The sequence below is a fragment of the Scatophagus argus genome, chromosome 3 (assembly GCF_020382885.2).
Source record: "Scatophagus argus isolate fScaArg1 chromosome 3, fScaArg1.pri, whole genome shotgun sequence".
NCBI lineage: Eukaryota > Metazoa > Chordata > Actinopteri > Scatophagidae > Scatophagus > Scatophagus argus.
Window position 1 is genome coordinate 18,039,749 of NC_058495.1, and position 13,941 is coordinate 18,053,689.

At 43.0% G+C, this 13,941-nt stretch overlaps 2 protein-coding genes across 4 annotated transcripts; both read right to left on the reverse strand.

Moving 5' to 3' along the window:
• Positions 1-87: 87 nt before the first annotated feature.
• On the reverse strand, positions 88-6,886 carry LOC124056673 (major intrinsically disordered Notch2-binding receptor 1-like). 2 transcript variants are annotated; one of them, XM_046384349.1, is made up of 4 exons: positions 6,113-6,886; positions 3,234-5,244; positions 2,615-2,833; positions 88-2,262 (listed from the first exon to the last, which is right to left on the reverse strand). In XM_046384349.1, exons 2-4 carry the CDS (start codon positions 5,232-5,234, stop codon positions 2,068-2,070), a joined length of 2,415 nt encoding a protein of 804 aa, XP_046240305.1. In that variant the 5' UTR covers positions 5,235-5,244; positions 6,113-6,886; the 3' UTR covers positions 88-2,067. The 2 variants fall into 2 exon arrangements, with proteins under 2 accessions (XP_046240305.1, XP_046240306.1); XM_046384350.1 differs by having other exon boundaries at positions 5,651-6,886.
• Positions 6,887-7,011: 125 nt separating this feature from the next.
• On the reverse strand, positions 7,012-13,826 carry LOC124056672 (ellis-van Creveld syndrome protein). Of its 2 annotated transcripts, none has more exons than XM_046384348.1 (20): positions 13,339-13,826; positions 13,138-13,251; positions 12,839-12,925; positions 12,220-12,443; positions 12,022-12,106; positions 11,801-11,851; positions 11,584-11,712; positions 11,292-11,453; positions 10,959-11,175; positions 10,039-10,187; positions 9,767-9,865; positions 9,461-9,673; positions 9,251-9,360; positions 8,863-9,064; positions 8,458-8,682; positions 8,197-8,332; positions 7,909-8,005; positions 7,681-7,807; positions 7,476-7,569; positions 7,012-7,404 (listed from the first exon to the last, which is right to left on the reverse strand). In XM_046384348.1, exons 1-20 carry the CDS (start codon positions 13,516-13,518, stop codon positions 7,256-7,258), a joined length of 2,850 nt encoding a protein of 949 aa, XP_046240304.1. In that variant the 5' UTR covers positions 13,519-13,826; the 3' UTR covers positions 7,012-7,255. The 2 variants fall into 2 exon arrangements, with proteins under 2 accessions (XP_046240304.1, XP_046240303.1); XM_046384347.1 differs by having other exon boundaries at positions 11,801-11,899.
• Between the last annotated feature and the right edge of the window lie 115 nt (positions 13,827-13,941).

Here is a 13,941-nt window from a genome sequence, read left to right on the forward strand (position 1 = left end):
AAGATTAGACAACATATTGTAAAAGGCACGTGAATACTTCACTGATTTTATTCAGACAGGCAGCATAAGTCAAGATACACCCCCACAATCACATTAAGCTTTGCACACCAGTAAATTGAATGTCATTCCCGCACATATTTTCTTACATTTACAAGCAGTGTTTAAGACCAAGTGTTTACCTGAATAACAACTTCACATATGTGTAGCTGTCTGTCAAAAAGGTGCATGATATGACAACAGCAAGGTCCAGATTTCACCTCAAAGTGCATCTCAGGAGTGAACAAAAGGAGGCTCTAATGCACCTAAGTTTCCGAGGAAGCACCTGAGGATTGTGCTGACTACAGGATTAGGCCTCAGTGGCACCACTGGAAAGGTAATGGATCCACAAACGGCCTCATGGGGAACACTTGGCAGATATACCTCTACTTAAGAGGATGCACTGAGGCAGACCACGCCCTCTTTACATCCTGTGCATTTTTTGTGCTCAAAAAGCAAAGCAAAGTTTAAGGGTCAGGATCAGATAAAGAAGATCATGATACATTTTTTTTTCTCCCCACGATGTGTATATAATTTCTGTCCACTTTGACATATAAATCATAAATGAAGAAAGGTGCCTATCTTTTAGTGAACATAAACAAAATTATCCATATCAATAAAGGGAGCGGACAAAAAACAAATGCCTAGAAAATTTTATGCAATCCAATACACTATCCCTGCAATCAATTAAAGTATTGAGATGGTCAGGTATTAAATTTCTCTATTTATTTAGTTTGAGGCCGTAGTTGCTGATTACATAGTTTACAATGTATTGTAAAGAGTGCCTCTTACCAAAGTGTTGTACATATTCTACATTGCTTCACATCTCTTTGATAGAGTCTCAACAAAAAAATGAACATTACAAGCTTCACAAAGAGTTTCCTTTTTATTGCAGAATTATTATATTGACTGTCATTCTATTTTAAAAGTGTACATGTTTTCATGTCAACCTCTCCACCCATATTTTACAGTGTGGCACCGAAAGTCAATTTAAATATAACGTCTCCTGAGTTAACAGGATGTTTTAACAAAATGGAATGTCACACTACTGGCAAAACCACTTTCATCATCTGCGTAAGGACGCCAGATGAATCTGTTGGTGCTAAGTGAGTCTGCAGGTATGTGGAAAAGCTCTGGCAAAGTGACTACAGGGAAAAGATAATGTGCCTAGGTGCACTCCAAACATCCCATCAATTGAATTACAAGTGGAATATCCCTCTCAGAGAGTGTTTACTGGAAAAGGCTGCCCTCTTTCCTTCACTGCTTCAACAACAACAACAAGATATTTATCTTCCATTTTTTGAAACCCAACACTTGGTAAACACCCAAAACCCAAACACATTTAAGAGTGGATTAAACAGCTTATATTTTCCAGCTTTAAAAATGGTAGGGAACACTATAAAAATATTATTTTTATTGATTTAAGCCTTTTTGAGCAGCAAATCTTGTTGCTTAAAGGAAAGATATGAACATCAAACTAAAAGAAAATAAAAATGCTGCTCCTGTCCACAGAATCCATTACCATTTATAAATTGTAGATGTAAAACTCTTATGCAGTGATAAAACTAGTATCTTACACTGAAGTGAAATAAGTCCTGTAGTGTTCTCAGGGGAACAGCAAGAAAGAGTCAGGCAGTGCTTAAGGCTGAAGCTAATTCACAACGCATTTGCAACACTCGGTGTTTCTCAGGAGAGAGCAGATAAAATGAGAAAATGAAAGGAAATTGACACCTTCACAATGGCTCAGCATAACTTGGCATTCGAGATTACTTACAAATTGTTGTAACTGCATGTCAAAGAGCTTTCAAAGTTAGCTACAGTTCGAATACTAATGTTTTAAATAATGTCATAAATAATGGTCCTGTGTGCAGAGATGTGTACTGCATGTTAAATGATCACTGATCCAGCTGTCACAGTTTCTCATCTACTAATCCCCATGAGAAAGGAGTGCAACTTCCTGGGCACAGCACATAGCTGCTGAAAATAAAGAAAGTAAAAACAGGCAACAGTGTGAGCTTTCTCTAAGGGTCTTCACGACCCCATGGTGCAAATGACAATGACGACGATGAGAATGATAGTCAGTGCAATGCCAATGAGTGCAGCCAGTTTGCAGATCTTGGCCCTACGGAGGCCAGCCTCTTTACGCCTGAGAAGAGCATCGTAGCCCGGAGTGTAGATGTCATCCATCCAGAACTCCATGTTGTTGGGGTTCAGAGACTCCTGGGCCTGAGGAACATGATGCCATTTAAAGATTTTTAGAGCAGACATCAATTTACAGACTGATTATCTACAAATACTAATCTAATCTAAGATGTTAAAGGAAATTTTCAATATTGTATCATATATTTGTATTTATATGTATTGTATCATTGATCTGTGTTGAGGTTATTTTATGACACAGAATTTCACATTGCTCAATTTTCCTCAAGCCTGCATGATGAGCTAGAATGTATAAATTTTACTGAAACAATCCAGAAACCATCTTTATTCATGCATAGGCTACAACCACTGACTTCATGTTAGAGACATGGCAGAAAACAGAAAGTAATAAAAAGGTTCAACCAGGTCAAAATCTTACTTGTAAATCCAAGGTGGTGACTCGTGCCGCTCTGTCATCTACAGTCCATATAGGCCTTCCCCTCCCCTCAGCTGATTTGGGCTCCACGATCTTCCCAGAGGTCAGCCCACCTGTCAGACTGCTGTCTTTCTGACGAAACAGGGACGAGTTAAATACTTGTTCCACCAGGTTGGAGGACTTCTGGGAGATTAGATTAGTTGTGCTGCTTGACTGATCTCCCTAGAAAGAAAACAGTCCAAACACAGATTTTATATATACTACATAGGCAACAATACATACTTTAACCTAAACCCCCCCATGCAATTCAGGCAAAGTTGACAATGTTAGTTTAAATCAATACCACATGATTTTGAATTGATGTGCCATGTTTGTTTACAAGCCTGACTAAAACAGAGTAAAGGTTCAAATTAATATCTCACAAACTGGCCTGATTAGCTTGTCAACTGACCACATAATGTCATACATCAGCCATAGCGTCAACTATAGGCCTAACACATTGTGTAATTGCACAGCATGGATACTTTCATATGCCAAGAAAACCATCTCTCATCTAACTGCTGTCATTTTTTCACGTGCATGGAAAATACAGTATAAAATGTACTGAGTGGGGTCACTCTACCTGTCCGTGTGAGGCTTTGCCATCTTTACTTTTCGAGAAAGACACTGTCCAGTCTCTTGCAGAGGTAGAGACATTTGGCTGTTTGGCATCAGAGACATTTTTCTCTTCCAGCTGGGTTTTGGAGGCACGACGAGACGACGCATCCTTCTTCCCCTCTTTCTTTCCCTTTGAATCAGCCTGCGTTTTGCTGCTCTCTGTTTTCTCCCCAGGAGTGTTCCATCGACTCCAGTCCAGGCTACTTGTGCTAGTCCCTGGGTACAGATGTCCAGATGCAGACAGAGGCTGAGGATCCGATGACTCAGAAGGGGTTAGAGGGTGGCTCATAAAGGAGGAGACACCGCTGAGAGGCTCCAGCCATCGCCCACCGGTGCCTTGTCCTCCACCACCACTGAGAGGCTGCTGGATCTTTTCATCCAGTCGCTGCAGAGCAGACAATACCTGGGAAATCTCAGCTTTTACATCATTCAGTGACTCTAGTTGTCTTTCTATCTGGCTCATACGGAGCAGCAGCTTACAGACACTCGCCTTGAGCCCATCATCACTACTTTCCAGAGAGTGGAAAAGCCTTTGGAGTTGGCCTAGGCGGCCACGTCTTGTCTCAGTGGTGTCCTGGTTAATGCCTCCCGATCCATCATTGGGGTGCAGGACTCCCGTGGAGCCGCACATGCTTATGTCATCTAAGAAACGAAAGATGGCACTGATGTCATCCTCACCAAATTCAGGGTCATCTAATGAGGTCATGAAGGAGAGCCGATCAGCGTGGACCAGGCTACGAAGCCGCCGGGGATCCGGTGGATCAGTCTGGGTGCCCTGGGCCTTGAATACATCGCCTCCGCTTGGCAATCCACTATCCCCGCTCTCACCTCCCGAGGACTCCCCCAAACTGCTGATAGCAGGGGTTGATCGTCTTGGAAGTTTCCCCGCTTGTGACTCCATACCCAGTCCAATGCTTCCCCGGCCTATCCGGTCTTCTAGACTGTGACTCTTGTTATTCCAAATGGGCCTCTGGCTCTTCGGAGGTTGAAGGTGCTGGGGGGACCACTCTGCGATTGATCCTGGTCCAAAGTAAGTTGAGTCCTGTAGGTCATCAAGACTCTCATGTTTAGCCCGCTGCTCTGGAGACTGGTGGACTGTTGTTGGTGACGGGTAAGGGTTTGGGATCATTTCAAAGCTGTGATTGTCAAAACCTTTCTGCCCCTTGCTGGGGCTGGGAGACTCACTGCTAACGGTCACCTGGGGTATCAGAGGCGGCTGGTTATGGAAATCCTTCCTAAAGATGTTTCTTTTCTGGTCGACAGATGATCCCTGTTCAGGTTCAAACACCTCCATAGGCGCAGAATCTCCGCTGGACTCACTATCCGTATCCAGTGGCAGGTAGATATTCTTCATGACTTCATTAGGGATTTGACTACTAGGGTACAAAAGTGTTGTGTGAGGCAAGTCGAAAGACACAGCCCTCGCCCTGATTGGAGGGGAAGACACAAGCGAGATAGGATCCGGGGGAAGACTTGCTCGCTTTCGGGCTGAGTAATTAGATCTCGGAAACAGCATGTGCTGGTCGATAGGCCTGCCACTGGAGTCAGAATGGGCACGTGCTCTTTCTCGACCATATACGTTCAGCTGGTGGATTCCAGGCAGGCTGGGACCTGGGGACTGGTCGACGGGGAGGACCGTCTGGCCTCTCATTGGTTGGCTATCATCAGTGGCCCCACCCGTCATCTGAATGAGATTGAATATAGTTACAATGTCAGCAGCGACACCTATGGGTGATAGCCCCTGGCCTCTGGTATTAACCCTGTCCCTGAAGAGAGTAGCTGGGAAACAGGGGTCCCGACTGGCAGCAGCAAACAGTAAACTCCTGAGCTCGATGAGGTGCTCCAGGTCAAAGCGGGTGCTGACCATGCGACAGAGGTCCTGGAAGGACAGCAAGTGACGCATATTGGCCAGTTCCTCCAGGATTCCAAGAAGGACCCCAGGGTATTCCTGTTGCAGGTTAGCCATGGCTGCTCACCTGAGAGGGAAAACAAGGCTGTTAGCAAAGCAAAGCACCTTTCAAAAACAAGGCAATTCAAAGTACTTTATAAAAGATGTAAAAAGCCAATAAGACAAGATGTGACGCAAACATAATTAAAGGGGGAATTTAAGTCCCATATCCAATCTGACAGGTGAATGCAAATCCAAAACGGCAGACTTTTTTTCCAACCTTTGATGAAAGTACAGTAAAATCTATATTAGCTATGACATGGGGTTGATATGAATAATAAAGCAATAGTATGCTACATGTTAATTAAAGTCAAAGAACGATGACGATACATCGAACGTTTGGTATTAAAATAAAATGGGTCGCAGCTCTCCACTAATATTTTTTGGACTTTAAGTTCTACGTCTATACAAAAGCAAAAGTGCTGCAGATTTACTCTTTTTAAGTACGACAATTAAAGAGGACTTTTTCAGCTCGGACGGTAAAAGCCCTGTTAGCGGGAAACTGGGAAAAACGACCTTATTTTTAGGCCCTAAAATAACCGATCATCTGATGTGATGACGCTGGCACACTTGGCACATCTTTACCTCACTGCTGCACACTTTTAATCCTCTCATTTCTACGAACAGCTCCGGGCCATAGTCACCACATGAATGAACAAATGCGGGATGTATCGATGAATACATTTAAATGCTTTCGGTAACTTTAATCCAGGCACCTTTGAAAACCTGTCTGAAGATGTAGGACAGAGAAAGGACGCTACAATCTGCCAAGCGAGTCCTCTTATTGCGTTTGCGTGCCAGCTGGGACAACAGCTCAGTGTTGCAAATGCAATTCGGGTTGTAAACTTACTCGAGGTGTAGCTTGCCGAGGTGAGCCTGGGAGTATTTCCACTTACCCGAATCTACTGAACGAGAATTACAGTCACGTCTGCGTCCATGAAAAACGTCAAATAAAAATCCAGTTTTACGCCAGCAGCGTGGCCATATTCCAAACTGATCCGGGGCAGCTCATATTGTCACCCTCTTTTCATGGGCTTCTCTGTTTGTAGCAGCGAATAGCCGACAGCCCAGGCAGGAGAGGAGAAAATTAGAAATCAGGTCATCTTCCCACAAGTCCCTGCAGTCCCCTAAGGGACCTTAAAATACATCCAAACGGTTTCCCCTCTCCACAGATCAGCGACACGCAAAGTCAACAGTGGATTTCTAATTGACACACTGGAGGAGAGCCATTTCCTGTCCTGTCCGGACACTCCAGAGGGTTTGAGTGGGTCAGGAGCATATTTTCTTAGGGTGCTGTAATAATAATTTGTTATGTGTGCAAGTTGAGCATGCTTATAAAGGACCGATTAAAAATTGATGGTTGCTAATTGACACTCCGAAAGCTCCAAACTGACAGTAAAGCATGAGGTAGAAGAGGGTAAATTGAAGGCTAGATTACTGCCCACACACAGAACTGTCTGCATGTCTTCAGCCCTCCCAGACTTTTCACCATTACTCTGCATTATCATCCATAAAAGGCTGTACTTAAAACCCCATTAGAGCAAGAGAAGGGCAAGGCTTTCATCCCTGAGTAGTAAGCACTCTGCTACAATCAGAACGGACATCTCTAATTCACCTAACAACTAAGAGAGCAGCACATCCATCATCCCAAGTGGAATCACTGGGAATCAATGCGGTGAATGAGCCGTGGTATGAAAAGCAAATGTAGGTGCAGGTACAGCGCAATAATGTATAACTGTCAGGCCTGCAGCATGCTACTTCTGTATGCCAGGGGAAAAAAAGGAGATAAGATGAATTTTGTTTTCTTAAAGATAATCTGCTTTATTTTTTTTTTTAAAGAATTGCATTATTTGATGAAACATGACGCTAACAAAAACACAGACTAATTGTTATCATTGTGACATTCCCTTAAACCACCGAAGCCCTCTTGTTTAATACAAAACAAACCTGGTGGCAGCTGACAGGTAAGCGAGACTGAGGATAAACTTTTCTACAGGACAGTATTGTATGACATACATAAACATCACTGTGCTAAGACTTCAGAGAAGATGAGATTCTCCTTCTCTTTTCTTCTTTGGTTTTGATTTCACTGCTGGAGTTACAATCGTTGGAGTCAGTGAAGGATTCAAAGCCGGATCTAATGCTGGGTTCAGGGAAAGCAGGTCCAGTATAGTAGGGTTCTCATTACCTGTAGAAAAGATATGATCATGAAGGACAGAGGAGCGGTGTATAGATATTTTTACTGTCCGACGTCCTTACCTGTGTTGTCCTCACAGCTGGTTTCTGGATCTGGATTCTGGAGAGAAACACGGGCCAAGGCTGCCAGTTCAGTTATAAAGCTTTCTTCTGCCTCCTAATGGACACAGATACACAGTGCTTACAGAAAATAGCTACGCAAGCTCGTAAATCACAACACATACCTATTATCATGTAGAAAAACACAGTGGACAGTAAACATACTAACCAGCAGCTGTGCTTTGATCCTTTCCACTGTCTGATCCTGGGCTACTTTTTTTCGCCTCAGTTCCTCGTAAATCGTTTCCTGTTCCTGATCACACTGCTCCAACACCTTCCTTTTGTGGAGCTCAACCCTGACACACGAGAAGACACACAAACAATCCCAGTTAGTCTTAATAAACATATTTAAAGACTGACAAAACTGTGTGGTGCAGGAAGGTTTTGGCTGCTGTACCTCTGTTGAAACTCAGCAGATGTGGGTTTCTTGCCCCAGTTCATCAGCTCCCTCAGTAAGGATCTGTTCAGCTGACTCTCTCGTTCCTCATTCTCCTCTGAGGGAAAGGTTAACAACAGAAAAATTAACACACATGGTGAAACACACTGTTGCAAGGTTTAAGATTTGGTAAATTAACAATCCACACATCCTTATGCTCTGTATTTACAGCAAACACTACATATTACATCCACACTGGAGTTCATACAGATGTGGATGCATGCATGTGTGCTGTGACTGTCATCTCACCCTGGTTTATGTTTGACTCATCCAGTTGGAAGTTTTTCATGATGTCCTGCAGGTGGGAGTTGTAGCTTCGGACCAGTGATGTGAGAGAATCTTTGGTCACGTACACACTCTCCGAGGCAGCCTCTATCAGGTGGCGCTTATGAGTGGAAAAAAAAAATACGGTAATGTGCCAAGAAAACACACCTAAAGCAACAGAAATTTGATCCTAATTAATGAGAGATTAATAAAATAATCCTCTCAGAGAAATAACCCAAACGCTACCTTCAAGTCGTCGCACGGTCTGGGAGAGGTCTGTGAGTGAGTGGGCGGGCGCTCCATCATCTGTTGAATGGCGTGGCTGAGGGCGTTGCCGAGCACCAGCTGTGCATGGCTCTGAAGAAGCTCCGTCCCAGTTTCCAGCTCAGACAGGAACTCCTGCTGGAAGCTGTGGCCCACCAGTTGACTCTCTGGACCAAGATGCCTCTCTGCTAGGCTGGCATTGCTATTCTGTGATTGGTGCAGGAACAACAACTGTCTTCATTCTGCTGTGAGCGTCATCTACTCCTACTGGGACAGACTGTACTTTGCAGTGGTTTACAGCTGTTTTGTGGTGCTTAAAAGAATGGATGTAAAATATAATAATAAAAAGAATAAAGAATAAGAATAAAATAACACATTTTCTCCTACCTTGAGAGTTGAATTGACGCAGGACTGGCCTTTACTGGGATCCTCCATTAGCACTGCTCTAAAGTCAGTCTGAGTGAGTACCTTCAGCTTGGAAAGCCTCATCTCCTTCAGCATGTGCAGGCAGAAGTGTCTGACCACAAAGTACCTCTGCACCGCTGCCAACAGGTGCTCATGTTTCTTCTCTATCAACCTCCCCACTTGGCTGAAATGAAGATTGTATTGCATTATTTCAAAGTAACTCATAAAAATTGATTTAGATACTGTATAAGTGGATAAGGCCACATGGGAAAAAAGCTGTGTTGTAAGTCTGTCATTACTGCAGATTTCTGTTTTCGTTCACACCTCAATATGCCATAAATACTTTTTGACAGAGGTCTTGCAGTCTCACCTGTCGAGTGTGTAACTCTGTCTGGCCACCATAGCTTGGACAATCTTCATCTGTTGTTCACTCAGATGTTTGAGACAGGCCTGAACCAGAGCCATCTCCTCACTCCACACCTACATATAATAGGCAATCGAAAGCTTGGATTTGAATAACATAAAACAACGTTTAAAACTGAATCTGAAAATTATTGATGATGCTCCAAATGGTTTCAACCTGTATATCTTTATCAAGCTGAGCCCTTATGTCCTCCAGTTGCAGCTCGGTTGTGTGCTCGGCTTGCTGCAGCTGTGCGGAAAGCTCCTGCTCTAAATCCAACCACAGCTCCTCACAGCGCTGAGCAGAGACCTTTGACTGGGATGGGACGGAGGCGAGAAACGCGTCCTTGGCAAGCTCTCCAAGCCTCTTTGACCAGGAGGTACGGAGTTTCTGAGGATGAAAAATAAAAGATATATAAGGATAACGGAAATACATTTGCATAAGTACACATATAAATCCAACTAAAAGAATTCCACCTTTTACCTTCAAGTGATCACAGAGGACTTCAGCCACCCTGTTGTCCTGCTGCAGCTCCAAATCAGAGATCTGCTGCCTATGTTTCATCAGCAGGTCCTGGTACACCTGGAGGAAAGGAGTCAGCTCAGAGTTAGATACCAGTGGATTTACATGTGCCTTTTTCTACCTTGTAATCATTGATACAGCTAAGAATATAGAAGAGATTTAAGAACCATCAAAGTCATCATCAGTAATCCCTGAGCTACATACTGATGTCAGGGGAGACAAAATGTTCCGACCTTGATGAGCTGCTGCACATCACTGTGAGCTTGTCTCAGCTCCAGTGCACGGCTCTTCTCCTTGGTGTGACTCCTCAGAAGCTTCTTCCTCTTGGACTCCATTCTGCTGCACTTGTCGTTCACCAGCTCTTTTGTCTTCCTCGTGCACTCTGGAACATTATCAGTGCACTTCTGGATGAGCCAGCAAAAGCTAACACAACAATAGTGATACAGTATGTTGTGATATAGAAAAAGTGCATTTGTTTTACTCAGTATTTTAAGTCGTTGTTGCTGCATCGCTATATGCTCTAATGAGGCTACAGAGAGTGAAAAAACTCTTGTATGACGGATGCTTTTTCTGTGAGATTACTGAACGTGAGTACAAGCGCTCATGTCTAGAAAGAATACCTTTGTCTGTGATTTTGAGGGACAGACATTTAAATCTTATCCTTATTATTGTTTTAAATATTTACAGAGGCCAAAAGATACACAGATATACAGGGGGACACTGCTGAATTGGACAACAGCACGCCTTTTATTACATAGTAGATCAGCTGTAACAATCTGTGTCAGGTACAGAGAGGTTGTGCATGGGAAGACATTCTGTGCTGTCCTGAAAGAACCTGACCTTATTTAAGGAGCTGAGGAAGACTCACAGAAAAAGGTCTATTTAGAGAAAGTACGTCATGTAAGTCTCAAAAGTAGGCTAAACATCGTCCACTGCTACCTGCCTCTGGAAACTAGTTGAGCATAATGTCAGAACATGACACACACATTCGGGTAACTGTGTTACTACGCTCATTTTTCACATCGCCTGCAATCCCCTCATTTCACCAACAAAATGTTTACTATAAAATGCCAAGCATCTTTTGTCTGTTGTGGTGCCTTGCAGTGAATTTGCTTCGATGAAACTGAAGCTGTTTTTACTTTAAGTGTCTTACCCTCAGTGCACTGTTGAAGGCCTTCAGTCAGAGTTGCCTGAACCTCTGAAAGTATCTTTTCCATGTGGCTAAAGGTCAAGACGTCATCACTCGTCAGCTGCTCCAGTGTTGTAGCAATTAAGCTCTGCCTCAGAGATACTTCCCACTTTAGCAAGGCAGGCTGAGACTGAAGAAGCCCCGTCAGCTCCTCCCACCACAACAACTTCTGTTGGATCCTCTAAGAGAAGTGAAAAGGAAAGGCTTTAGTGTAGCAAGTTCTCTCCCATAAAGACACAAGGGCAGCAAAATGACGATGAATGATTGATCACCGTCCAATAATGACTACTGCTTTACCTTAAGTTCAGCTTCTTGTGTGTTCTTCAGGTGGTTCTCTACCAGCAGAAGAGTCTGGATGAGAGAGAGAATCACATTTTGGGCTTCATCTGGAGAAAAAACACTGGTCTTCTTCAGCAGATGCTGACACAAGTCCTCCACCTGTTTGCTGAAACGTCTGGACTGTGAAGAGACAAGGACATCAGTTTTCTGTTCAGAGCCGTCTGTGTAAATAAAGGTGCTGTAATAGCCTTATTAGTATTATATAATTATTAAATCATTTTCTTTTCTGGCTTTTCCTCTCCACTTTTACCACTTGAAGGCCATGTTCAAGGAAATCTTTCTGAGCTCTCTCTATTTCCTCCAAAGTACAGGGAGCATCATCATTTTTCTCATTGGCAGTGTGGTCTGTTGGCAGCAATTTCTTCAGCTCATTCAATTCCTGAAATGACAATATGTAATTCCAGTGTTTCTATGTGATGAATAAGTAAAGATATTTGTTGGCAAAAAAAAAACACATCTGGCTCTACCTTTTCTTGCATTTGAAGAATATTCTTGGAGAAGTCAGCATCATTTTTATCCTTTGGAAAACGACAACTGAATATTATTTTCACCAAGTGAAGAAAAATCTACAGCAGGAAAAAAAGCAATAGGTGAGGTTAAAACGACCATTTGAGCTTTGACAGAGTTTGAGGAATGTACTTGATAACTACGATATTAATGTGTTTAAGAAAGAAAAACAAAAACTAACCAGACATTTTTCTTCCTGAAGCTGGGAACAATGCTGTTGTATATCCTGCAGCGCCAAACAGTAAAGGCTGATCCTACTTTCAAAACTGCAGCGATAAAGAGAGTCTTATCACTTCCAGCAAACTCGGATTCGTGTGTACTTGCTGTAAGGTTAAAGTGTATCGTTATGCTTTCACTTTCAGAAACTATGGGTTTTTACCCTGGTTGTGTCAGCGTGTGAGGGTAGCGAGAGACCCTGGTGAAGCTCTGGTTCTGCAGGCTCTTGGGGACCAGCGAGGAGGAGATAAACTGACTGCTGTCATCGTTGTCCTGATCTTGGCTCAGAGACTCTCCGTCCGTGGGGGAGGATGACTCCTCATTGGGCCCAGCTGGCAACTTGGAGTGCTCGTGCAGTGATGGATTTGATGCTCCATCTGCTAAGGGCTGACAGATAGAGCAAAGGTTTGCAGGCAGGATGTCAGTGGCTAACTTGGTGGTATTCAGGCAAAGTAAAACAAGTATAATCATTAGCCAACTCATTGCGCAAAAAATATTATACCTTAATGATACTCAGTTGTCCATGACTTGGCTTGCTTTCATCATGCTAGCACTTCTATTAAAAGTGCTTTGGGTCAAGGCTTCAGTACTCATTTGTTTACTACAGTCACACTACAAATGACTGTATACCAGTATTTATGCTTAACAAAAACATAAAAAGGCCTGATAAAATGTGCCCCTGCTCAAAACAGATAAGCCTTTATTTCAGCAGTTTTGTAAAGAGTCTGGCAGAAGCTGTGTGGTTATTATGGTGATATGCTGTATATTTATGACATACTTACTCTGTATTTTTGGTTGATGGGATAAACCACCTTTGCTCTAGATGCAAATGCAGCCACATCGCTGTTCATGGGTGGCTGCTTCTTCTCCTGAGCAGTGAGCAAGCAGACTTAATACGTTATTGGGAAGTTAATTAGTAAACACCAAAAATGGGCAACCATGAATGCAGAATATGTTTTTTCCCAGGTATTTGACATTAATACAATGGTATATATTTCATGTATGTGACATCCATTAATGCAAAGCTACAATAAGTGTCAGACAGTGTGCACCTTGTGTTTGATTTTAAAGAGAATAATACTTTATCATTGGTGGTGCCACTTGGAGCCTCCTTTCTGCTGTTGCTGACACAGTCACTCTGGTTGTTGTCCAATTCCCCATCATCAGGTTCAAGCAGTCGCCTTGCGTTGTAACCCTGTCAGGATGATAACCGAGAAGATACATTCAAGGATGGAACATAACGCCGCGATGAAGACTAACAGATTGTGTGATATGTGCTTACTTGTCTCGTCAACAGCAAAGGTTTCAGGCAGAAGACATATAGGAGAGCAGCAGCTAATATCCCCGAAAGTCCTCCACATACTGTAGCCACCGTCAGCAGTCCTGTGTATATGTGCAGCGACTCAGCGAAACTGACCGACACATCAGTGCCGCATCCCGATATCAGTTCCAGCTCTGTCATTTCTTATCAAAGCGTTGGAAGAATAACGTTACGAACGTTAGCATTTTTGTCGCCAACATCCAGCTAAGTTAGCTAACGTTAACAAAACTCATCTTCTCGTGGAAAGTAGCTCCATGTTGTTCTCGTTGAGGTTTCTTGCAAGCATGTGATGTTTTTGCCTAAAAAGATTTTACATTTGAAACATTAGCAATCTACGAACTTTTTCCAGCAAAACTTTTTTCTCCCAAAACGACGAACTGTATCTATGTCGTAGCCAATGGGAGGACGCAGATTTCAGAAGATAACCAAGCTGCGTCAAGACATTAGAGCTACCCAGAAAGAGGCCGGAAAGAGATTCATTTGCCTTCACTATAATAGTGCAACAGTTTTGCTTGGTAGAAACTGAAGCAATTACCTTCCATAAGAATATTGACACAAATACAG

Excerpts from the sequence above, each read along its gene's own strand:
- LOC124056673 (XM_046384349.1), bottom strand. The coding sequence starts at position 5,234 with ATGGCTAACCTGCAACAGGAATACCCTGGGGTCCTTCTTGGAATCCTG. Across the intron at positions 2,834-3,233 it reads GCAAAGCCTCACACGGACAG|GGAGATCAGTCAAGCAGCAC; the intron begins GTAGAGTGACCC and ends TTTTCTTTCTAG. Across the intron at positions 2,263-2,614 it reads TCACCACCTTGGATTTACAA|GCCCAGGAGTCTCTGAACCC; the intron begins GTAAGATTTTGA and ends CATGTTCCTCAG.
- LOC124056672 (XM_046384347.1), bottom strand. The coding sequence starts at position 13,518 with ATGACAGAGCTGGAACTGATATCGGGATGCGGCACTGATGTGTCGGTC. Across the intron at positions 11,176-11,291 it reads CACAAGAAGCTGAACTTAAG|AGGATCCAACAGAAGTTGTT; the intron begins GTAAAGCAGTAG and ends CACTTCTCTTAG. Across the intron at positions 9,065-9,250 it reads CAGAGTTACACACTCGACAG|CCAAGTGGGGAGGTTGATAG; the intron begins GTGAGACTGCAA and ends TCTTCATTTCAG.